Source organism: Heteronotia binoei, chromosome 8 (assembly GCF_032191835.1).
Source record: "Heteronotia binoei isolate CCM8104 ecotype False Entrance Well chromosome 8, APGP_CSIRO_Hbin_v1, whole genome shotgun sequence".
In the NCBI taxonomy this organism is placed as follows: domain Eukaryota; kingdom Metazoa; phylum Chordata; class Lepidosauria; order Squamata; family Gekkonidae; genus Heteronotia; species Heteronotia binoei.
Window position 1 is genome coordinate 89,203,776 of NC_083230.1, and position 25,785 is coordinate 89,229,560.

The following is a 25,785-nucleotide window of genomic DNA, read 5'->3' on the forward strand; positions in this document are numbered from 1 at the left end:
CCTGCAGGTAGAGTCCATTCACCACTGTTCTGTTTGTGTTGCTGCTGCCCTGCTTCACACACAGGGAGAGGATATTCCCAGACCTTCTGTCCGCATACAGATTTCAGATCTTCCAGTGGGGAAGTAAGTTCTTCTAAGTGGTGTTTTTATTACTGAAAGGCACATGGGCCAGGAAGAGAATATTTACTTGTCATGACAGTGATGTTCTTTAAGAGCCCCCTTAAATGGTGATAATTATCAAATGAGTAGGATGTGTACTGTGTGTGAAGATAGAATGGGTGTGAGACAGCACACTAAGGCATATTGGCTGTTTCTTGGAAGATGACTCATCAGCCTTGTCTCCTGAAAAATCTTTGGAACAGTTTGAATTTATAGCCAGCTGGAGTATCAAAATATACCCCAAAAAAGTATTTTCTCCAACATAATAAACAGTGAGAGATTTATGCTCATTTGACTCTTTGTTCTTATCTTTTTGATTAATAACTTCATCAGATAATGAGATGAATACAAAAGTTGTTTTCCTGCTCTATAAAGAAGAATACTCTTTCTATTTCACATGTTAGTAGAGAAAATGAGAGGAATAACTGATACAATAATTCTCTGATTTGCTTTTAAAAACGCAACAGCTGTACGTCCAGGGTTCAGCATTATATTAGTTATAGCATTAGATTGTTGTCTAATTTTAAAAAGCCCCCTCCACATTTTTTTTTAAATTAAGAAGACTCACAGGTGGCATTTTATTTCTGGGAGTTTGCATATCCATTTAAACTCCTGATTGTGAATAGAATGAATCTCTACCACTCTGCAGAGTGTGTCTAGAACTCTGGCAATATCATATGGTAGTATGTTCACAAAACAGTCTGCTTCCATTTAATGCACATGACAGAGCTCTTTAACACTTTTTAATGTTCTAAAGTATTCACATTGAAAGGACATTAGAGAACAAAAAAAATTACTTGTTTAAAAAGACCAGGAATACACTTATTATTTCATTTTCTTTTTCAAAGGCAGGAGGGAGTTAGCATTCCCTACTTCTTTCCAGGGTGTCCCCCAAAAAGTACTTTCTTTCACTGTCGAAATACAGCCAGGAGGAATCCTAGGATAGCCCTATGAATGTGATCTGTCTCGAAGTAAAAGCACTGTTATCTTATAGAAAAATAAAGCACACTGTGGTAACTTAGAGGGATATTGTTTTTCAATGTGCAACTTTGTCCCTGTAGTAAAGAAACAATTCTCTATATTCCCCATTGCTGTGAGGACTGCCAGTTTAGCACAGTAACAATGAGGCTTCCAGATAGTGGGTTTTCCTACACTTTCCCCCATTCCTCTGTTGCTGCCATTCACCTGGCACCATGGGAACCTTTTTCATTATATATATAGATTGCTGTAGTATTATAACATTATTGTCTATATACCTAATAGCAACATGCGGCCATCTATAGATATCTAATGTATGGAGCAGGGCCACACTGACACTAAATAAATTTTCCTGAATACTTGGGGGACCCCACAGGTTTGCAGGCAAAAAAAATTGAAATCTGAAAACTTATCATAATGTGACCAAAGTACAATAGCCTCAGTTTAGACATTTTAACTTCTATGGAGAGTTCAGGGTTGATTTGGCCTAGGACTAGGGGTCCCAATCCCCCCGCTTTAGCGGGAGACTTCTGGGTTCCCAGCTTAATCTCCCGGTCTTCAAAAATTGAGAACTGGGGGGGTGGAGGGGGGGAGAACATAGAGCTCCTGAGCAGTTTGTAAAATCCCTGTCCCTTTAAGGCTGGGCAGGAAGGAGGAAACAGGAAGGGCTTCGGAGAACGGCCCCTCCCTTCTTTGCTTTCGTTTTCACAGCAGGCACAGTTCTCCGGAAGAAGACCAAGTAAGTATTTGTGTGTGTGTGTGTGTGTGAGAGAGAGGGAGGGGGCAGGGAGGGGGATTCCCTCGTATGGAGGCCCTCCCCCCCTTTAGAAAGCGTGGGGGGGGAGGGAAATGTCTACTGGGCACTCTATTATTCCCTATGGAGAATGATTCCCATAGGGAATAATAGGGAATTGATCCGTGGGTATTGGGGGCTCTGGGGGGGCTATTTTTTGAGGTAGAGGCACCAGATTTTTAGTATAGCATCTAGTGCCTCTCCCCAAAATACCCCCCAAGTTTCAAAACGATTGGACCAGAGGGTCCAATTCTATGAGCCCCAAAAGATGGTGCCCCTATCCTTAATTATTTCCTATGGAAGAAAGGCATTTAAAAAGGTGAGCTGTCCCTTTAAATGTGATGGCCAGAACTCCCTTGGAGTTCAATTATGCTTGTCACACCCTTGTTCCTGGCTCCACCCCCAGTGTCTCCTGGCTCCACCCCCAAAGTCTCCTGGCTCCGCCCCCAAAGTCCCCAGATTTTTCTTTAATTGGACTTGGCAACCCTACCTAGGACCCACTAATTTGTCTTTTTGGCGGTCCACAGTATCCATAAAACTCTCTTTCAACACCACATTTCAAAGGAATCTACTTTCTTCCTGTCAGCTTTTTTTCATTGTCCAACTTTCACACCCATACATAGTAATGGGGAATACGATAGTATGAGTTATCTTGATCTTAGTCACCAGCAACACATCCTTACACTTTAGGATTCATTCTAGGTCCTTCATGAGTGCCCTCCCCAGTCTCATTCGCCCTCAGATTGCTTGGTTGCAGTCTCCCTTTTGGTAGATGATGGATCCAAGGAATAGAATAGAAAGGGAGACTGCAACCAAGCAATTGTAAAGTTGTGTAATTCCTCAGCAATCATTACTTTTGTCTTCTTGATGTTCAGCTATAATCCTGCTTTGGCACTTTCTTCTTTAACTGTCATTGTTATTCCTTTTAACTTTTCACTGTTCTCTGCCAGTAATATAGTGTCATCTGCATAACTCAAATTGCTAATGTTTCTTCCACCAATTTTGATTCCACCTTCATCAAAATCTAATCCAGCTTTCCTTATGTTCTGCATATAGGTTGAAATGACAGAGAGATAAAATACACCTTCATACACCTTTACCAATTGGAAACCATTCTGTTCTCCATATTCTGTCCTAATAGTAGTCTCTTTTTCAGAGTATAGGTTTTGTATGAAAATAAGATGTTGTGGCACACCTATTTCTTTTTAATCAAGACTGGAAATTCAGAGAACCTAATAAAACTGTAATGATATAGCATCTTGGTGAAATAGTTAAGAGCTGTTGAGAGCCAGTTTGTTGCAGTGGTTAAGAGCAGTGGCTTCTGATCTGGAGATTTGATTCTCCACTCTTCCACATGAAGCCAATTGGGTGATCTTGGGTTGGTCACAGTTCTCCCAGAATTCTCTCAGTCCTACATACTCCATTGCTCTGTTATGATTTTATTTATATATGTTTTTGCTCATAATGTGCATCACCCAGAGTGATGCAGGGATTAGGCAATTCACAAATTGTTGTTGTTGTTATTTATATTGCATAATTAAACAGTTAAAACAAGAACATTAAAACAATAAAAACCGTCCATTAAAGTAACAACAGTAACAATAATATCACCTCCTAAGGTGGCTGTTGTGGGGAGAGGAAGGGAAGGTGATTGTAAGCCGTTCCAAGTCTCCATTGAGCAGTGAAGGGTGGGTTATAAAACCAACTCTTCTTCTGTCTAGCTATTGCCAATTTTATAAAAAAAAAAAAAACAGTTGGCATGGGGAGGAAACAACTTTGCGAGAATGTGGCAGAGAAAATGGTGCTGAACTGCATGGTACCTTTCGAAGTGCAGCATACCTTCCATGTGGGAGACAAACACAATTTGGCTGCAAGCCAGCAGGAAATGTTGGATCAAAGGTGGTTTGAGAAAGCATGGGCAAACTTTGGAAAGACAGTGGGTGGGCAACTAAGATGTGTGGAAGTTTGAAAATAATTATCTGCATTTAGGTGCCCAAACTGGAGCAAAAAGCTTTTGTTAAAACCACCTAAAAGTGCTTTAATCTTACAGACTGTCAAAGTTATATTGGAGTTGCTAATGCAGGTACCTGCACAAGCCGAGGCATTTTCATGAATGCAAACATTCTACAGAGAGAGTGTGTAAGTAGTCAAGCTACTTGCTGTGAAGGCTGCCATTCCTCACCTGCAAATTTGGTTATAGTGGACTTATTATCAACAGTCACTGTATTTTTTGCATGCTTGTAGCCTGTCACAGAGAGTCATGCATTGCTGATTTCACTACAATGGAGGCCTCAGTTTGTGGTCTTTCTGTACACTTAAAGCTTGGCTACATGTTATATTCCTCATAACCATCCCCACTGGAAATTCTCTACCCTCCTTCTGTAACTTTTAATAGCGTTCAGTGGCGGAATTATAACATAGTGAACCTCCTATTCACTGGCAGCTGCCGACAAGCACAGGGAAACTACAATGAGATACCTCCATGTATGCTGCCATGAGCCCCTTGAAGAAAGGCTATAATCACAGTAAATGTCTTAGTATTCTGCTAAGATTTTGGTGTTGAAATAGCTGTAATTTCTACCCACTGCTTTGTATTCGTGCTTAGTGGTAACTTGGCACTATGATGAAAGAAGCTTTAATATTCTTAAGCTGCAGTCAGAACATCTACTTCATAGTAGCCCCGTGGATGTTATTGGCTGTTTGGCTTTGGGGATGCTGCTTCATTAACTCTGCTACTTGATGGACCCATTGGCAAGTGATAACTTATCAGCAAGTGATGTAATTTGAGCTTTTATTGTAAACTGCTTTGGTTTCTGTTATGTCTCCCATGTACATCCTGTCTCTTGGCAGGGCTGGGCTGAAAACTTCTATATGATTTAATGCAACTCTTCATTCCCAGGAAACACCCATCTTGCAGTGTGATGATGCATGCAGAAGGGATGACTATAAATTATGAAATGTATAAGACACTCAAATGGATGGGACTTAGGGCATGATTCTTTCTAGTCCCTTCTATTTAAAATGTACACATTTAACTGTTTTCCGTTTAATGGGGCTTAAAAAGAATTAATTTTTGCACGATCATGGCTCCTCTTTAGAAAGTATTACAACATGTCCGTTAAGTCAGTCCTCAAGCTTTCCCTCACCCCATTGAATCTTGGATTGCCTTCATGCATTCATGCAAATACACATGCATGCCCCTTCTGTAGTACAATCAGATCCTGATCAGTAAGGTGACAGAATAGTCCAACCATACAACGGGTCTATCACACTTTATTTTCATTCTTCATCCCAATAACATTATGACTGGATCACCAAAAGAAAAAATCACAATCACTTTATCTACTTTGTGATTAAATAGTTCTTCTGCATTCCACCATATGGAAGCACGCAATTCAGAATTTATTGCACTGCATACAGAGGGAGTAGGTGCACATTGCGTGGCAAAAAGCATTACTTCAAAATCATAACTATGTCATTTATATTGCCCAGATTATACAAGAACCATGTTTTGTGTAGGACTCTCTAGTGAACTCAAAAATGCCTAGAAAAAAGGAGCCCTTCATCTACTGGGGAGAGGCACTCTTGATGTCAAGACATGGAGACTTTTTGCACCCTGTTGCCTTCTGCCCATATAATAGCAACATTATCCAGTGTGCAAACTCCAAGTAATGAAGTCTGAGTCTCTCCCCATCTGTCTCACTAAATGCCACTTGGAACAAGCGCCTTTTCATTTGACAATAAAATCAATGAATGAAATATTGTAGAACTGAAAGAGATGGTGCACAGAATTCATAATGGGTGCCCAGTTTTGTTCCATCAGAGTCTTTTTGCCTTTACACCTTTCTTCTCCTCCTTCTCCACCTATACCTGCTTAATGAAACCTGCAATCTCCTATTTACTTGCTTTTAAACTTTAACCCTTTTATAACACTTCAAAACATCTATGACTCAGAGCAGTGATTTGAAACTGCTCTATCCCAGTCAGAGAATTTGTCATGCGTTTGTCTCAATTAAAGCAACTATGGTGTTAATTTGATAATTAAAAAAAGAGAAGCAGAAGAGATGATCACAGTGCTTAATGGCTATTCTTCTCCTTTTTCTACAGTCCATTAACTCTGTCTGTTATTTCCTCCTTTTTTCCTGGTACATTATTCTTCAGGATGAAGAGAAAATGTACAGCTCTAAGTAAACAAACAATGAAAAATGAAAAATGCAAGCACTAGGATGGACTTCCGTTAAGCCCCTTCCAGATCTTTGTTTCTATCAGCAAAGGTTGCAGATATTATTCTTTTTATCTGAAAATAGGTTCAGTTCTCTTTGGGGAATGTCTGTTGGCAGAATGTTGTAACTAGGAATGTCTTGTGGGTGGTGCTTTATAAATAATCATAAAAAGGAAAAAAAACGGTAGAGATGCAAAGATCATCTAATATAACCCAGAGTGCCAAGGCAAACTCAAATTGCCACTGTTGTTTTAATGTACAAAGTACTTTTCAATCTTTTGTTTTGCATGCTTTCCCAGTAACTCTAAGAGATAAGTCTGAAGACAATCTGAGCCTGAGAAATAATGGGCAAAGGTTAGGGTAGAAGAAGAAGATGATGATTTTGGATTTATATCCCACCCTATACTCTGAATCTCAGAGTCTCAGAGCAGTTGCAATCTCCTCTACTTCCCCCCCACCACCACACACAACAAACACCCTGTGAGGTAGGTGGGGTAGGCTGAGAGTGCTTTTACAGCAGCTGCCCTTTCAAGGACAGCTTCTATGAAAGCTATGGCTGACCCAAGGCCATCTCAGCAGGTGCAAGTGGAGGAGTGGGGAATCAAATAAGAGTCCGCGCACTTAACCACTACACCGAACTGGCTCTCAGTAGCCAATCTCCAGTGGTGGCTGAAGATCTGCTATTATAGTTGATCTCCAGGTGACCAGTTTTAGCTCCCCCAGAGAAAATGGCTGCTTTGGAAGGTGGACACCATGGCATTATACCTCACTGAAATCCCTCCTGTCCCCAAACCCCACCCTCCTCAGGCTTCACACCCAAAATCTCCAGGTATTTTCCAACCTGGAGCTGGCAGGTCTACCAAGGTGGACTTTGATTTTCCTCAAGTGTAGTACTGTCTTCTGAATCACACAGGATCATCCCTCCCTGCATCTGTTGCAGTAGCAGTCATTTCTCCTGTTTGTAGATCAATGTGGACTGTTCATGGTTGCTCTCTGATAAGCACTTTGAACATGCTTTCAGAGGAATTTTTGAATTGTTTTCACCTGTTCTAGATGCAACTGTTAGCACTGAAATTGATTTCCATGACTCTCTTCAAATCAGAGAGAAGTATTCCCCCCCTCCATGGGTTATATCTATTTTTTCCTGAGGGTGTGCAGTTATAACATTGTATATGCATTGGAGTTTTATAATCAAAATGTGTTTGTTTTGTGCGTTTTAATTGTTCCACATCATAAGTAAGCCCAGGCTGGAAAATCTAGCTCCCTGCCATATTTAGGTAGGGCTCAACCTCCTGGTGAGCCCAGAAGATTTCCCTGAATAACAACTGATCTCTATAGTACAAAGATCAGTTTCTGAGAAAAATGACTGCTTTGTAGGGTGGACTCTACTATTATATCCTGCTGAGGTGATCCATGATAGTTAAGAGCAATATGACTTAATTCTATACAAAATCTGAAGATGTGAGAAATTTCTCCTCATCCTGTCCTTGGCACATGGCTAGTTCTGGATCTAGGCCCTAACAACAGACAGCTGTTTCCACCTTCAGGATTGGTAAAGCATTCTTCTCTCAGTGCTTAAATCATTCTCTGTAAAAATGATGCATACACATAACTCTTCTGAAAGTCTAACACTGGCAATTCAGATTGGCTTCTGCATTAAAACAGATCAATTGCCACTGTAGGAAGTGATAGGTATATATGTTATTTACTAATAACAATATTTGTGTGCTGGAATCAGGAGTATTTTATGTTTTTATCGCTTCAGGTACATTAGTATGCCTAGAGAAGCAGACACTTCATGTTTTATTTTGTATTCCAATGAGCAGTTGAAGACATTTGGAAGCAACCAGTTGTCTCATGCTTTGTATTAGCAAGCACTGCAGTTGGTTTGCCATCTCATAATCTAATTTCTTGTCCCAGTTTTTGCTGAGATTTTCCTGGTATGAGTATTATGTGGACAAATTTTGGCAAATAAAAGTACATGCACTACAATACCTATTCACTACTAGGCAGAATGAAGTATGTGGTGCTGTGTACATGCTGACCAACAGAACCCATGATCGCCATGTTAGAATGCTATTGAACCTTGAGGTCACCTGGTGAATACCAGGACAGTCAAGGCAAGATTGACTTCCTGGATGAACAAACTGACCTGGTTGACTTGACTGAAAGAGATGGTAAGTTTAGTCTCCATTGTGCCCATCAGAATTTTATTTGTAGCATCAGTATAGGCTGATAGCTGATGAAGTAGTCACCATGGTCTTTTAAAATGCCATTTCCCTTTCAAGCTGTCCTTTCCAGCACAGCCCAAGTTCTGAATGATTTTATGTGGTTACAAGTGATCAGGATAGGTTTTGGATTCTGTTGATGTTCCATCCATCCTCTGTCTAATTTATATCTCTCTATCTGGGCATGTGGAGATAGTCTACACTTTGGTGCTGAGGGATCCCAAACTTTTAATCATGGGGGATTTCTGTATCTTTACCAGGGCTTTTTTGTAGAAGAAGCCAGCAGGAACTCATTTGCATAGTAGGCCATACCCCCTGACACCAGCCAGAACTACATTTCTGTGCATATCAGCTCAAAATAGCCCTGATCTTAACTGAGGCCATTTTAACTAGTGCGACTCAACTGTATTGCTACCATAATAGTCAAAGGACTGTCTCAGAAAATCATAGTCTCTGCATGTACATCAGGACACATTAATGGTTTGGAAGGAGGCCAAATCATGCCCCCAGAGGGTTCCTATCAGACCCCCAAGCAACTGGCTGTCATCTGCTTCCTTCTCCCTCTCTCTCGCTTCCTTCTGCATAACACTTTTGCACAATCGCACAGGAGCTACAGAGCAAAACCTCTCTTTTCTTCATTGGCTGAGGCTCCTCCCTTGGCACCTTGAGTTTTTTGGCCACTGTGTGACACAGAGTGTTGGACTGGATGGGCCATTGTCCTGATCCAACGTGGCTTCTCTTACGTTCTTATGACAAGGTAGAGGCAGAGCTTGCTTTGCCAGGCTCTCTCAATTGCACGGCAGAGCTACTGAGTCAATTCTCTCTTCTTTCTATTGGCTGAGGCTCCTCCCCCTCCTTGTCCCCTGGGGAAGAAAGGAAAGAGACAGAGCTTCCTTTCCCCAGTTTCTTGGATCCCATGGGATAAATACAAAGAAAGCACCTTTATGACCACTGAGTGCTAATGTTTTAAGCATGTTTTATTTTAAGTTTTTAAAAAATATATTTGTGTTTGTCTATGTCCTTTATAAAGTTTATATCTCTGTCAACTAATCTTAAAACAGGTGCTCATATGACCCAGTTATTGTGTTGGTTAATCTGTGAAGGATATACAGCTCTGGTATTTGAATTCCTTTGCTTGTATCTTATTGAGCTTAATTCCTCAGTAAACTGACAAGAAGAGATGCTTGGCATCACTTACAGAAAAAGAGGTCACTTTAGATAATACTTGGAATTTCTCTAGTAGCTTCTGAGGAGATCATATGGATAATGAGACACTTAGGTGAGAAGGGCGGGGTATAAATCTTAATATAAATAAATAAATAAATAAATAATGACACTGACTGCATATGACAAGGCAACTGCTGCATTCTCCATTATGTGGATACATTCTACTGACAGGACTTGTGCTAACTACCTGGCTTATCACAGAGTTTTTATCCCCTTGAATAATAAAATAATGCATCTGTGAAAGACACAGTCATGGTGCATGAGCTATTACTTTAATGCCTTCAGCACATTCCTTCAAGATCATTTTACTGCATTATCACTTAAAGGCAAGAGAGGGTGGAGAAGACTTTTATTCCATAAACATATTTCTGCATGTTACAGATGCACACTTTGCACATCTACTAGGCATGGCTGCTACCATCCTTCATTCATTGCAGTCCTGCTGAACCCTTTAAGAGTGAGCAGGTACCAGGCAGTGGTTGCACCAGGGGGTGGTTCTTTGTACTCTTTCATGCACCTGTGCTTATAAAGCTAATGCATAGGTATATATGCATTATTTATGCATATATGCACATGTATGTGTGTGTGTGTGTGTGTTTTATAAATACAACATTTCTAGGGTTACCATAGTGTAATATGTGTTTAGCACTCAAAAGTATGCTGAGTGCTGTATAAAACACAGAAATATCATCTCTGCCCAGAGGATTAATTAAAAAAAAAACACAAAATATAAACTCAGTAGCAACAGGGACTGTTTGAAGAACTAGTGAAAATTTAAGGATACAGAGGGATCACTTTTCTGTTTACACACTCACTCGCTATGGTTAGCCTTATGCACATGAAAAAATGACACTGATCTGTAGGGCTGTGGATCCTGTAGGGCTGCAGGTATCTCTGTAGATGTGGTGTTAGAACCAAGGTTGGTTCATATCCATTGCCTGTCTGGGGTTTGTTTGTTTCAGTAGTTCCACTGACACCTTAATTCCTTTGAATGACTCCTTTGCTTTATGGCCTGGCAAGGAAACAACATCCAACATGAGCTGTAAGGAAAGAAAGCAGATGCCTTGGATGTTTCATCATGGGATTTAAAAGTGTTTTCATGTGCACGGGAAATCTGAATCTTGAAACTAAAGCTGGCCCACACATTTAGCTGTTCCACATGAAGCTGCAAAAAATGTTGGGGCCCTGCTGACTGGTGCTGCCACTCAAATGGTTTGTTGCATTTGATCCAGGAGTTGTGCTCCAGAATCTTGTGCAACACTGAACCCATTAAATGGTTGTATCCTAAATGATCAATCCAGTGGGCTGAATATTGTCTGTAAAGTAGAACAACCCCCCCCCCTTTCCTGTTATCTTTGCTCTGGAGGCAAAAGATTAATTCCTCAGTCATTCACATGCATGCCTTTGACTGAATGTCCAGACCTTTTAACCCAGGGGTGTTGAACACATTTGTTACGAGGGCCGGATCTGACATAAATGAGACCTTATTGGGCGGGCCATGAGTATCATAAAATGTAATGTCAGGTAGCGGAGATAAAACTTTAAAAAGGACATTATTGTAGATGTTTTTTAAAAAAAAAACTTAAAACATGCATAAAAGATTAGAACTCTTGCAATCGTTTATTTAACAGTCTCTGATTACTGACACCTCTTGCTCTAAATTATTGCATCAAAATCTGTAGACAATAGGCTGTAGCAATCCCAAGTATGCTGTTCAGGTGTGTATTTGTAAGTTGCAAACCTACCTTTGATTTATTGACATTCATTACAAAAATCTCATGGTCAGTGCTTTGAGCCCAATACCCAAGAGGAAAGCATTAAATGACTGGGCATTATGAGCTTTTGGCTTTGCTCTGTATCTCCTGTGTGATTGAGCAAGCCTGGCAAAGCAAGCTGTGATGCAGAAGGAAACAAGAGAGGAAGAAGGAAGCAGACAACAGTGAGATGCTCGCAGGTGTGGAGAAAAATTTGAGACAGTTGGTCTGAGTGTAAATGCGAAGTTACATGCCAACAGGTTTGGAGAGAAAATAGCTGTGATCAAGCTCCCAGCAAAACATGGCAATAAGGAAGCTAGTGGCCCATCTATGGAAATTGTGGGAGGGACCGCATTCAGCCTTTCAGTTTGTGAAGAAGAGTGTTTGCAACACATGGAAATCTTTTGAGACTTTTGGAAATGAATATATAGGCTAGAGTGGAACCTTGTATATATTTTCTCTTATTGTTTCATGCGAATGGCAATTTTGTATTTACTGATTTGAGATTGAGACTGAGTTTTGTGATACAGAAGGAAGCAAGAGAGGAAGAAGGAAGCAAGCTTGATAAGAGCCTTCCAGGGGCCTGATCTAGTCCTCAATCCATATGTTTGCACCCCTGTTTTAATCCTTCCTTTCACAGCTGAGAGAGTTTGCTTTGCCATTTTATGAAGTTTAGAGTGGGTCCCACATGTATTTTCTCCAATCAAATTAAGGTGCATGTTTCAGTATCTTTGTCTCTATAAAGGAAATTCATCTCCTCTCGTAAGGCAACCTGAGAGAGTTTTGGTTCCATTCCCGGAGAAAGACTGTTTTCTCTGAGATAAAGGCCTCACTGAGTTTTAATCAAGGAATTCTGCATCTCTTTGTCATAATATTCCCCAGCACTCACAACTCAAAGTCCTTTAAGTGTTGGTGTCAGAGACTGAACTTTGGACCTTCTGGAGACATTGTCACCAAGCTATGGCTTTTCCTTTGTAAGAGGTTTTGCTGAGCATAGCAGCTCAGAGAAAGAGCTCTGATATGGAAAGCTCCCTGCTCAGATCTTGCCTCTGCCACAAGCTGACTAAGGTAGCCTTAGGCAAACCACTCTCAGCCTCCCATCTGCTGTTTGGAGGTTGAAATACTAATCTACCTTAAAGGACTTTTCTAAGGATTACAGCAATATTATTCATATGAAATTCAAAGCTTTAGGTTGCTGTTTTTGTTCTGAGAAAAATGTTGTGCATTGCATGTTGCTGAGACATGCGTCTTTTTGCTGGTGCCCCTAAAATAATACTGTTCCAAACAACTACTCGAGTTGCTAGTGTAGTCAGGCCAGTCTTGCTGGCAACGCATGTTGCATTCTCTAATTCTAGGAGGTAATTGCTAGAGGAAGCAAGGCAGAGTAGGTGGTGTAGCATTTAAAAACAAACCTCCATAACATGGAAAAGCTAGATTCTGTCTCTAAACTTTGGTGGGAAATACATTCCAATTACCATACACCATTAGGGACATGTAGGGGTTTTTTTACCAGTATTTTTCAGTTTGGGTCTCTTGGACTTGAAAAATCCTGGATCCCAATACCGGTATAAAATTCGGATCTAGGATTTTTTTTGAAATCCTGAATTTTTCTGGGTCAAATAGACTCAAGAAGAAAAATGTTGATTAAAAAAAGGTCAGCCTGACCCTGGGGCTGGCCCCTGAACCTGTGTGCAGCAGGAAAGTCTCGCCCTGCTGTGCGCAGACCTAGAATCATAGAGTTGGAAGATTCTAGGGTCATCTAGTCCAACCCCCTGCACAATGCAGGAAACTCACAAACACTTCCCTGTAAATTCACAGGATCTTCATTGCTGTCAGATGGCTATCTAGCCTCTGTTTAAAAACCTCCAAGGAAGGAGAGCCCAACACCTCCCGAGGAAGCCTGTTCCACTGAGGAATCGCTCTAACTGTCAGGAAGTTCTTCTTAATGTTGAGCTGGAAACTCTTTTGATTTAATTTCAACCATTAGTTCTGGTCCTACCTTCCAGGGCCACAGAAAACAATTCCACACCATCCTCTATATGACAGCCCTTCAAGTACTTGAAGATGGTGATCATATCACCTCTCAGCCGCCTCCTCTCCAGGCTAAACATGCCCAGCTCCTTCAACCTTTCCTCATAGGACTTGGTCTCCAGATCCCTCACCATCTTCGTCACCCTCCTCTGGACCAGTTCCAGCTTGTCTATAACCTTCTTAAAATGTGGTGCCCAAAACTGAGCACAGTTCTGCAGATGAGGTCCTACCATAGCAGAGTAAAGCGATACCATCACATCACGTGATCTGGACACTATACTTCTGTTGATACAGCCCAAAATTGCATTTGCCTTTTTAGCCACTGCATCACACTGTTGACTCATGTTCAGCGTATGATCCACTAAGACCCCTAGATCCTTTTCGCACATACTACAGCTAAGACAAGTCTCCCCCATCCTATAACCATTTTCCTACCTAAATGAAGAACTTTACATTTATGCCTGTTAAAATTCATTTTATTGATTTTCGCCCAGTTTTCCAGCCTGTCAAGATCATCCTGTATCCTGTTTCTGTCTTCTACTGTATTTGCAACCCCTCCCAATTTCATATTATCAGCAAATTTAATAAGCATTTCCTCTATTCCTTCATCCAAATCATTGATAAAGATGTTGAACAAAACAGGTCCCAGGACAGATCCTTGAGGCGCTCCACTTGTCACTCCTCTCCAAGAGGATGAGGAACCATTTACAAGCACTCTTTGGGTGCGATCTGTCAACCAGTTACAGATCCACCTAATGGTAACAGGATCCAAACCACATTTTACCAACTTGTCAACAAGGTAAATCAAGATAAACGACATCTGCAGCATTCCCCTGATCCAGCAAGGTAGTCACTTTCTCAAAAAAAGAGATCAGGTTAGTCTGACACGACTTGTTCTTGAGAAACCCATGCTGGCTCTTAGTAATCTTTCTAAATGTTCCAGGACTGACTGTTTGATAATTCGTTCTAAAAAATTTTCAAGGTATAGACATCAACCTGATGGGTTGGTAGTTACCCAGATTGTCTTTTTTTCCCTTCTTGAAGATGGGGACAATATTCGCCCACCTCCATTCTTCCGGCACCTCTCCTATTCTCCAAGAATTCTCAAAAATAATAGCCAGAGGCTCAGAAATTACATCTGCAAGCTCTTTTAGGACCCTTGGATACAATTCATCTGGCCCTGAGGACTTAGTTTCATTTAAAGAAACTAGGTGTTTATGTACTACCCCTATGCTGATCCTAGGTTGGAACTTCATACCCTCCTTATATGTTCTGTTTTTGCCATGTTGAGCACCATTTCCCTCAGAAGAGAAGACTGAGGAAAAGTAGGAATTGAGCGGTTCTGCCCTCTCTTCATTACCTGTTACAATTTCACTTTCTTGCCCTCGCAATGGGCCTACTATGTCCTTGCTCTTTTTCTCACTCTGAACATAAGAAAAGAACCCTTTTTTGTTATTTTTAGCATCTTTGGCCAGCCTAAGCTTATATTGAGCTTTAGCTTTCCTAACTTTTTCTCTACAAGCTCTTGTGATTTGTTTATATTCATCCTTGGTTATAAGGCCCTCCTTCCAATTCCTAAAGGAGTCTTTTTTATTTCTCAAGTCTTTAGAGAGCTGTTTATGGAGCCACTTCGGCTTCTTTAGGCTTTTTCCATTTTTTTTCTTCTCATAGGAATCGTCTGTGATTGCGCTTTCAGTATTTCGCTTTTAAGAAACTCCCACCCCTCTTGAATCCCTTTCCTCCTAAGTATCTCTGACCATGGGATTTTACCCAGCATAGTTCGAAGTTTATCAAAGTTTACCTTTCTGAAGTCCAACTTATAAGTCTGACTACGTATAGCTTTTCCCTTCCCTAAAACTGTAAATTCCAAAATCATATGGTCATTACTGCCCAGGGTGCCCACTATTTCCACTTCTTCAATCAGTTCTTCCTTGTTGGTGAGAATCAAATCCAAGATAGCAGATCCCCTTTGTTTCCTAGCTGGGAAGGCTTCTCCTGCAGCATGATTTAAACCGTGCTACAGGAGAAGCTGGCCCCAAGCTGAGCTGTCAGGAACAGTCTACTCCCCCTGGTGTAGCTGATCCTTGGGCTGTCTTCTGCAGTCCCTTTAAGCCAGTTTGGTGTAGTGGTTAAGTGTGCAGACTCTTATCTGGGAGAACCGGGTTTGATTCCCCACTCCTCCACTTGCACCTGCTGGAATGGCCTTGGGTCAGCCATAGCTCTAGCAGAAGTTGTCCTTGAAAGGGCAGCTGCTGTGAGAGCCCTCTCCAGCCCCACCCACCTCACAGGGTGTTTGTTGTGGGGGAGGAAGGTAAAGGAGATTGTGAGCCGCTCTGAGGGCGGGATATAAATCCAATATCTTCTTCTTCTTTAAAGAGACTACAGTAAAAGCTCAACAACCAGCCGAGAGGCAGGAGCAGATTTTCAGATCTGCTGGTAATTCCTGGATATATACAGGTTTTCTTGGGATTCCCACCCCCCTCGCAGTTTTCCCATGAAAACCCAGATACATTTGGGAAGCTGAAATATACCTGGAAAATACTGATAAGGTACATTTTTCAGGTGTATTTTCAGCTTGGGTAGATCCAACTGCACACCCCTATCCCCCATGGAGATTTGCATTTGAATAAAGCTGAATCTCACAAATATATACACCAGCAAATCTGCAGTTAAAGTGGATTTTCAGGTTTACTGGTGCAAAGATCATCCTAGTCCTTCTCCCACACTGGAAACACAGATCATTCTGAGTGACATCACACTTTACTAGCCAGTGTAAATTAGGCGAGAAGAATCAAACTTTCTTGTAGTACAGATTATGGGCAGCACATTTTCATTTAACACTTGGTTGTCTTGGTTCATTTAATACTCATGTGTTCATGAGAAATGTGCTTTGGATCAGCAGTGGGCCAGTAGTTCAAGGGTAGCCAAACTCCAGCTCGGGAACCACATGCAGCTCTTTCACACATATTCTGTGGCTCCTGAAGCCCCCACCACCCTGTCGGCCAGCTAGCCAGCAGTTTATAGAATCCATTTAAAGTTAAAGTTGTTTTATTTCCACCTCTCCCTCCCCTATCTATTTGCCTTCCTTCCCTCCCTCCAAGTTAAGCAAGTTTAGTCACCCTTGGCCTAGCTAAAGCTGAGTCACTCAACAAGGATGGAAGTTTGAAGGGAGGGGGGCTTTGTGACCTCTCCTCACACCATCAGTCATCTTATGAAGGCAGCTCTTCCTGCTGTGCCTTGTTATGTGTACAGGTTGCATCATTTTTAGAGGGCGAAGAATGGTGTACCCCACTTTGATCTTATGAGAGGAACAGCAGAATAAAAATACAACAAGTAATTGCTTCTAGTAATAGGAGATGCGCCAATTAGGATGGTAAATGCAAATTAAATCTTACTTTTAAAAAGCTCAGCTTTGGAATTCGGACTGCTCATGCCTATTGACTTTTCACAATTCCAGATATTATAGTAGGATCTCATACGGTGGAAAAAATGTGATACTGTGCATTCTGTGTCAGAGAACAGTGAATGCTCTCAATATGCCTTGGTGGGACATGGCACCAGAATCCACAGAGGCCACTTTCTGCCGTGTGTTGATCATTATCATACTATGACCTTTCCTTGTGCATTTTATTAAAGCAGACATTTCTGCTATTATTCATCTAACTTTCCTGAACAATAGCGCAGTCTTTACAGAATAAGTTTCCTTTAGAGAAGAGAGAGGAGTTGAGACTTGGAGTATCTGTGTTCTTTTACAAGGGAAGATGTAGAGCAGGCATGGGGTGCAAAAACAGGCATACATATTGCTTTTTTCTTTTATGTGAGCTGTAAGACTGGAGAAACTTACTCCAACCTCCTCTCATTCATCAAGTGAATCCTACTCTGCAGTCTGGCTGAGATTCTTTGCATAAGGGGTGTAGGTTTGGTTCCGATACAGCATGACCTGCCCAAGTCCAGACTTCATAGCTAAACTGGGATTTGAATCTAAAATTCTTATCATTCTTGCAATTACAGCATGAATTCAGCAGTTTAAACAGTGCACCATATTGACCTTTTCCCAAGTCCCAGTGTCTTTTCTATGTAATATCCCCCCCCTTTTTTTGCAACAAACCAAAAGTAATTTGTCCAGCTTTTTTCCCTCCTTTGGAGCCAGTATGCAAGCAGAGCTTGCTTGCTTGCTTTTTCCCCATCAAGTCACAGCCAACCTTGGATGACCTCACAGTGTATTCAAGCAAAAGTCATTTAGAGGAGGCTTGTCATTGCCTGCCTCTGTGTAGCAACCAGTGTTCCCTCTAAGATGAGTTAGTGTGAGCTAGCTCACAGATTTTTGACCTCAGGCTCACACATTTTTGTCTTAACTCAGGAAAAATAGCTCCAGAGCAAACTAATTTATGCAGTAGCTCACAACTTTAATGCCAGTAGCTCACAAAGTAGAATTTTTGTTCACAAGACTCCATGGTTTAGAGGGAACATTGATAGCAACCCTAGACTTATGCTGGAATAAATTTAGTTTCCTATTGGATTCATGCAGATTGGATTTCCCATAGGGAAATCCAGCAGCTGGATTCAGCCCCACCAGCCAGACCTAATTAGTGTTCAATCGTGGTTTGCTGCTGCCTGCTTCTGTGTGGCGACCCTGATCTTCCTTGGTAGTCTCTCGTCCAAATACTGACCATTGCCAGTCTTGCTTAGCTTCTGAAATCTGATGAGATTGGGTTGACCCTGGGCTATCTAGGTCCGACAAAAGCAGAGCTGACCCACTGTAAAAAGTGGCTCATGAAGTGGGATGCTGGAGCCCTATTTTTACACACAGTGTAATTCTTCTGGGTTTTGATACATTTTTTCTGTAGTCACGGCCAGTATCATAGCCTTTTCTCACCCCCCCCACCCCGTTGTCTCCCTGTTAATGATGATGTATGAATAAGTAAAGAAGACAGCTTCATTTTCATAAAAAAAGCTTGTGCAAGGAGCAGCAAAGAGCGAAAGGAGAGCACTTAATCATAACTGTGGGGCCAGAGTAGAAAACAGTGACAAAGCTTTTGCTGTTAGCCACGGTGTTTTACTATAATAACTCTTAAGAAAGAAAGACAGGCAGAGCAGAATGCTGAGCCAGCCATTGAAATGCACTGTGGTCTCTGCTTTGTTCTCATCTAGCAAAGAATCGCGATGTTTGCTTTGACTTCCCAAAGGGATTCATTCTCTTTTTCCAAGGGTGCTGATGATTAGAGAAGTTAATGCTTCACCTCAGGAGATGTTGCTTCCAAATGCCTGCACAGTAAGAAGTGAAATGAGTTTGGTGAAGTGGCCAGTGGAGAATTGATCATAATAGAACAGAACGTGCCCAGAGGGTTTGGCATTGTGATTTCTTCCCAGGAGAGCTCCAAGAGAATATTCTGCTTTGTCCAACCTGTGTGTAAATGGCTGGGATGAGGAGTCTATAATAGCCCCAGATAAACCAGCTAGGAGGCTTTGATAATCATCTTTTTCAGCCTGGGTCAGGTTGACCCAGCCAGCAGTACAATACACTAAGTGTTGCAGACCTCCTGCAGTAGAACAAGTCCTATTTCCAGTAGCATTTGATGCAGCTATAGTTTGTCAGGAGGAAAGCATCACAATGTATTTGTGAAACCAATTAGTAGATGACTAGCATGAGCTATTTATTTTCCAGACGACCCAAACCTACCAAGCCCTACCACCCAAACCTACACATAATGCTTAGTTTGATATTAGTTTTGCATCTCAGAAAATGTATCCATATCTCCCATTTTCCACAAGGGGAACAAGATGTTGATTACATTTATGGTTGAGATTCTGCACTAGAGTGACATGTCTGTAGGACATCAAGGGGTGATGTTATAGGGCATCTCTTCTGAAAATGAAATGGGCTCTGTCATTTCCTTTCAACAGAGAGGCTAGGCCACAAAGTGAGGTTAACTGGCCAGCAAGGTAGCAAATGTGGTTTCTGCCAGCTGTAGTATGTAATAACAACGCTCACACTCCGCATAGAAAAAAATGTTCAATATTATCCACAATTTGTTTCTTCCAAAAATTGTCAACAGTGTTACAAACAATAAACCATTTATTTCACACACGCAATAGTATCTATGGTTATACTGTTTTACAGAAGCAGTGAACTAACATGAACACTGATACTATATAATCCCAATGAACTCCATTCTATCTGCCCAGCTCAAGGGCACACATCTGACCTTTATTTATCTTTCTCCATCTTGTTGTTGATTTAAATTGCATAGCTGTTTTTAAGATGATTAACTGGGTTTTTTAATGTTTTGACTTTGTTGTCACCCTCCCTGAGCAGTCTTGCAGGGAGAGTAGGATAGAAATGAAAAATAATAAATAAACAAATAAACTTCTGAGTAGAGAGGAATTACTCATTGGTGCTAAATACAAAAACAAAACCCTTAACTAAATAGAAGTCTTTCTTGTTTTACTAAGAAAAACTTTTAATGAGAAGTCAGTCAATACTATTTGAGCCAAAACAGAGTTCTTTGGGCTCAAACTGTGTTGTATAGATGGCTATTTTTCTTCTCAAGATCACCAGAGGAGAATCCAGTTTCTGCTCTTCAAATTATCACCTGTGTATGCGCGAAAGCAGAAATTGGCTGGCCTGAAGTTAAATATGGAGGATCCAGAATTTCCAATGAAGGGAAGGCCTTTAAGAGGAGTGTAATCTCTTTAAATGTGAGGCCAGAACTCACTTCAGAGTTCAATCGTGTTTGCCACAACCTTGTTCCTGTCTCCACCCCCAAAGTATCCTGGCTCCATCTCAAAGTCCCCAGATATTTCCTGAGTCATACCTGGCAATCCTATCATATTGTTAGGGAACAAAAACAATGCTGATGTAGTTAAAGGACTTATGGTGCTAAACTATGCCATGAATGTTGGGTGCATTCACACTACACTAATTAATGCATTTTACATCCGGATTTTTACTATTCTTACACAGTAAAAATCCACATATAAAATGCATTAGTTAATGTAGTGTAAATGCACCCTTTTAGTTATTTGTTGTTGTTTATTACATTTTTGTGTCATTGCTCCTCCAAAAGTTCAGAATGGCTTACATGGGACTCCCATGTACTTTCCCATCCAGATGGTTTATAGGTCCAGACCTGTTTGGCTATAGCATTCCAGCTGCACCATACTTCTCAAAGCATAATTATGCAGCGCAATTGGTGTTTTTTAATACATTGAGCTGACCTTGAAGATCAAAAAGTATGCTGTGGTTCAGAACAATCTTTTATAAACTTCCCATTTAAAGTATCATATTGGGAAAAAATGAAAAGAAAGCAATAGTTCAATTAAAGATAAAATATTAATCCCACACTTATTAAGAGTCTGGGATGTTTATAGAAATAAATTAAGTCCAGGCGGTTCACCACTGTTACCAGTTATTTACCATGCTGAGTTTAAGACAGCAAACTCAATGGGAGGCTTCTTTTGAGGAACAATATAACCTAGTAAGTCTGTGTGACATTATAATAAGAAACCATATGATTCCAGTCTCTGAAATAATAGAGCAAGCAGAGGAAGACTTCCTAACTTCAATATTTACAAATTAAATCCTTTATTTGTATTAAATCGTTAAATAACAAAAAAAGGAAATTAAAGCAGCAATCACCAATTTGAAAGACCTATAAAATCTAAGTGCTATAAATTATTTCGCAATGGAAAAGCTATGGAGGGAAAAGGAAAACTGATATGGGAAAGAAAATTAAGGGGACCTGTTTTAAAGTATTACTCATTTAATTATTAAAAGGCAAATGTGAAAATCTGTGATATTTAAGGTCAGCTGGTCAGAATTTCCCTCTCCAAGTCCATATGGTGGCATGCTTGAGCTTTTCCCATTTTATTCTCACACTAACCTTGTGAGGTAAGTAGATCCAGGTGGGCAGCCATGTTGGTCTGAAGCAATAGAACAAAGTCGGAGTCCAGTAGCACCTTTAAGACCAACAAAGTTTTATTCAGAATGTAAGCTTTTGTATGCATGCATACTTCTTCAAACAAGGAATGAGGTTCAGTGAGCAGAGCTACATATAGCTGGTGGGCATGCTAAACCATTGTACCTCATTCTTGTCTGAAGAAGTATGCACTTCAACAATGTTTGTGTTCATTTCAGGGAAGGCATGTTTTTGATTATCCCAAGGTCTCCAGACTGTCATTACTGTTTTAGGTTTTTTTTTTCTTTTAAGATCCCCCAAATTTCGGACTGTTTTCCCAATTCCTTGCCCCCATTTCTGCCCCTCCCCTAGAGGCAGCAGGAGAAGGAAGAGAGAGAGAGAGAGAGGATGCTGGCCCCACCAAACAGCTGTCAGTCTGTCTCCTATCCTTTTAAATTTTAAAGGGACAAGAAGTTCTAACAACTAATGCTGACTCAAAGCTGAAAGTCCAGAGGGAGGGCTGGACTGCTAGCCTGAACCAAAAACCTGGTCTGCTAGCCTTTGGAAATAATGGTGCCATTATTTTCAATGGGCTATAGAGCTACCAATATCTATCCAGTAGAAATAATAGGGAAAACTGCCAATAGGTGAGAGGAGGAAGGGTAACTTACCTGGGGGATTGGAAGAGGGCAGGTGGTTGGCTAGCCTAGTAACTGGGCTCCTGCCATATCAGTAGTGTGGCTTGTACACTTCTGGGAGCCTTGGCTGAACAATTTTCTTCTGGGCAAATTCAGGGTGCCATTGTTGACTTTAAAGCCCTGTACAGTTTGGGACCAGGGTACTTCCAGGAACTCCTGCTCCATATAAACCTACCTAACCACTGTGGTCATCATCAAAGGCCCTGCTTTGGGTGACCCTGCCTTCTGAGGTTAGATTGGTGGCAACTCAAGACAAGAGAAGGTCTTTACGATCATGGCATCAAAATTATTTCATAGAAAAAGAGGTCATTTCATAGAAAAAGAGGTGCCAGAGCTCATTAGCGCAACTTATTTACATAACTCATTTGCATATGCCACATGCCCCTGACATCACCAGAAAGTGTACTGTCAGCTCAGCATCTACTTTAAAATGCTTCTTGAATTATAACTGTCATAATAAAACCTTACTCCCATCCTACTTTTAAAAATTACTTTCTCCTATGTGGCCACAGTGGCATGGTAAAGATTTCCATCTGTCTGCTTTATATGTTTTGGTTGTTTTCCCATTTTTTGTGGAGCAAAAATATTAGAAAGTTTGTCAACTCTTAGAGATCAGCCAAATGATCACAAGGGGTTTGAACAATGGAGCCCAAAAGCAAGTGTTTGGCAGGGGTTGGGATAAGAAAGAAAGCACAATAAAATTTAGAGGATCCGGAGCTCCGTTCCTGTGAGCTCCTGCCCAAAATTAGGCTTGGAGCGTCCTTCCTAGGGATATTCATCTGCACCGTTCTGTCACTGTCTTCTGCCAGCAGCTGAAGACTTCTTTGTTTCATCTGGCATTCCCTCAGTAACCCTCTTTTCTTCTCTATTTTAAGTGCCATGACTGTGTTTTTTACATATGTATTTTTCTTTTGTTTAGAATTGTTTTGTAATCTGTTTTTTATAATGCTCTATTTTTAAATTGTTGACCAAAATTGGTGGTCCTGATCTAGCAGAAATGTAGGATATAAACAGGGGTTGTTTTGTAGAAAAATAGGTGGTGGAGCTCATCCAGGGATTGTTATGCAGCTGCACCTACTGTGCAGTGGACAAGTGGGGAGGAAGAGAGGAAACCATCAGAAAGGTTCAGGAGCTGTGCTCCTGTGAGCTCCTGCTGAATTCAAGGCCTGAATATAAATAAATAAGTGTCAGCAAAGAAAATTATGTGCCTTTTTAGATTGAGTTGGTGTCCAGAAACAGTTGTTCTAGTTAATCTGATACCATTTTCAGCTTAATGAGGTGGCTATTCTCCCTGATAAGGGAATTGAAGAAGTGATGACGGAACAGCTGTTCTTTGTTTTCCTTGTACCACTCTGACATTTGTGTGTACCTAATGTCTTTTGTAAAACAGTCTGCTTTGTTTTTGTTTTTCAGGCCAACAAGTTCTTGGTTTGGTGGAGAATCAAAGTGACTGGTATCTAGGAAACCTCTGGAAGAACCACCGCCCTTGGCCAGCCCTTGGAAGAGGCTACAACACAGGTAGACCACGTAGCTTCATGGAGCTAGTTGTAATTACTTTTATTTATTTAAAATATGTATTAGCCATCTTACAGAGCTCAAGGCAGCTTACAATCAGGCATCTGAGCTCGGTATATACCAAGCCAAATAAACACCTGAGTATTTATTTAGCCAAGTAATGGGGATATTGCCTTCAGTTTGCTTGCTGAGTTGGGTCACAGTGCACAGTGAACTGACCATAGTTGAAGTTTAAATGCCTTCACTTTGCTTGCTGAGTTGCACTACAATGCCTTCAGTTCGCTCACTGAGTCACACTACCCTGGTGGCCCATAGGGTATAATGGGAGGGGCCATAGGGTTTAATGGAGTTGAATAAATTTAGATTTTCTGAATATTAACCTGAATACCAATACTGGTATTCAGGAATATTTGGGAATATCAATATTTTTTGAGTCCAATAGAGCTGAATCGATCAAGGATTTTTTTTCACATCCATACTTACAATATTAATAAAATACATAAAAATAGATTATAAAAAGCATAAAATCACAACTTAAAACTGTTTTAATCAAAATCAGTCCTAAATAAAACCATATCCAGCTACTCCTTAAGACTGAAAGTAAGGGGCCCAGGCACACTTTCCTGGGGAGGTTGTTCCATCGTTATGAGCTGCCACTGTTAGAGATCAGCCAAATTATCACAGGGGGTTTGAACAATGGAGCCCAAAAGCAAGTGTTTGGCACACTTTCCTGGGGAGGTTGTTCCATCATTATGAGCTGCCACTGAAAAGGAACCTCTCTTGCTTACCCACTGAACGAACTTCTTTGAATCATGGGACAGTCAGGAGGATCTCTCCCAGTGTTCTTCCCAGGTAGAAGCACATGTTAAAAGACAGTCTTTTGGATACCCTGGTCTCAAGCCATGTAGGGCTTTCAATATGAACATGAACATGTGAAGTTGCCTTATACTGAATCAGACCCTCAGTCCATCAAAGTCAGTATTGTCTACTCAGACTGGCAGCAGCTCTCCAGAGTCTCAAGCTGAGGTTTTTCATGCCTACTTGCCTGGACTCTTTTTAGTTGGAGATGCCAGGGATTGAACCTGGAACCTTCTGCTTACCAGATGCTCTATCACTGAGCCACCGTCCTTCCCTAAATATCAAAAGCAATACTTTGAATTGGACTCAGGAATAGATTGGTAGGCAGTGTGATTGTAATATTGGAGTCACAAGCTCCCAATAACTGGCTCCAACTAGCAGTCTAGCTACAGTTTCCAGACATGCTTCAGGAGTAGCCCCAAGTAGAGCACATTACAGTAGTCCAGTGTAGTTGTAACTAAGGCATGGATCACTGTGGCTAGATCTAACTAATACAGGAACAGGTGCAGCTGATGCTGGGCAAAAGCACTGTGAACCATCACAGCCACCTGGTTTTCTCTGGTGGTTGATCTGTTGAGTAGCAATTCCAGGCTGCAAACCTAGCTTTTCAAGGTGAGGATGACCCCATCCACAGCAGGAGAGATCTGAAACTTCTGGTCTGACTTTTCACTAACCCAGGAAACCTCTATCTTGTTGGGATTAAGTTTCAACTTGTTCACCCTGATCCAGCTTGTTATTGACTCCAAGCACTGCCAGTTTCTTTGTAGTAGCATACACCTGTCATCTTGAAACAAGGTCATAGGAAGGCCCATGGAATCTGTCAGCAAGAAGCCTATCAGGCAGTGTTGAGGGAACTAGGTACCTCTTTCCTTCAGCTCCTGCTGCTACCTCTGACAAACAAGAGAGAAAAGGTATTTGTGCTTTTTTGCTCAGGTTGACTATTAAAATTTGTGTGCACTCTCCAGAGTGATAAAGTTCTTCATCAAAGGCTCCTTAGTAAGCTCGAGAGTCATGGAGTAAAAGGATAGGTCCTCTTGCGGATCAAAAACTGGCTAATTAATAGGAAGCAGAGAGTGAGTATAAATGGACCGTCTTCACAGTGGAGGACAGTAAGCAGTGGGGTGCCGCAGGGCTCAGTACTGGGTCCCATGCTCTTTAACTTTTTCATAAACGATTTGGAGTTGGGAGTAAGCAGTGCAGATGACACTAAATTGTTCAGGGTGGTGAGAACCAGAAAGGATTGTGAGGCACTCCAAAGGGATCTGTTGAGGCTGGGTGAGTGGGCGTCAATGTGGCAGATGAGGTTCAATGTGGCCAAGTGCAAAGTAATGCACATTGGGGCCAAAAATCCCAGCTACAAATACAGGTTGATGGGGTGTGAACTGGCAGAGACTGACCAAGAAAGAGATCTTGGGGTCGTGGTA

The 25,785-nt window shown here is 41.2% G+C and overlaps 1 protein-coding gene across 1 annotated transcript in view; it reads left to right on the forward strand.

Moving 5' to 3' along the window:
* The window catches only part of LARGE1 (LARGE xylosyl- and glucuronyltransferase 1), a 515,590-nt gene that overhangs the window by 365,986 nt on the left and 123,819 nt on the right, over positions 1–25,785 (forward strand). The window contains exon 7 of the mRNA XM_060245549.1: positions 23,402–23,506. Within this exon, the coding sequence (XP_060101532.1) occupies positions 23,402–23,506 (105 nt within the window). The remainder of the gene's footprint in view (positions 1–23,401; positions 23,507–25,785) is intronic.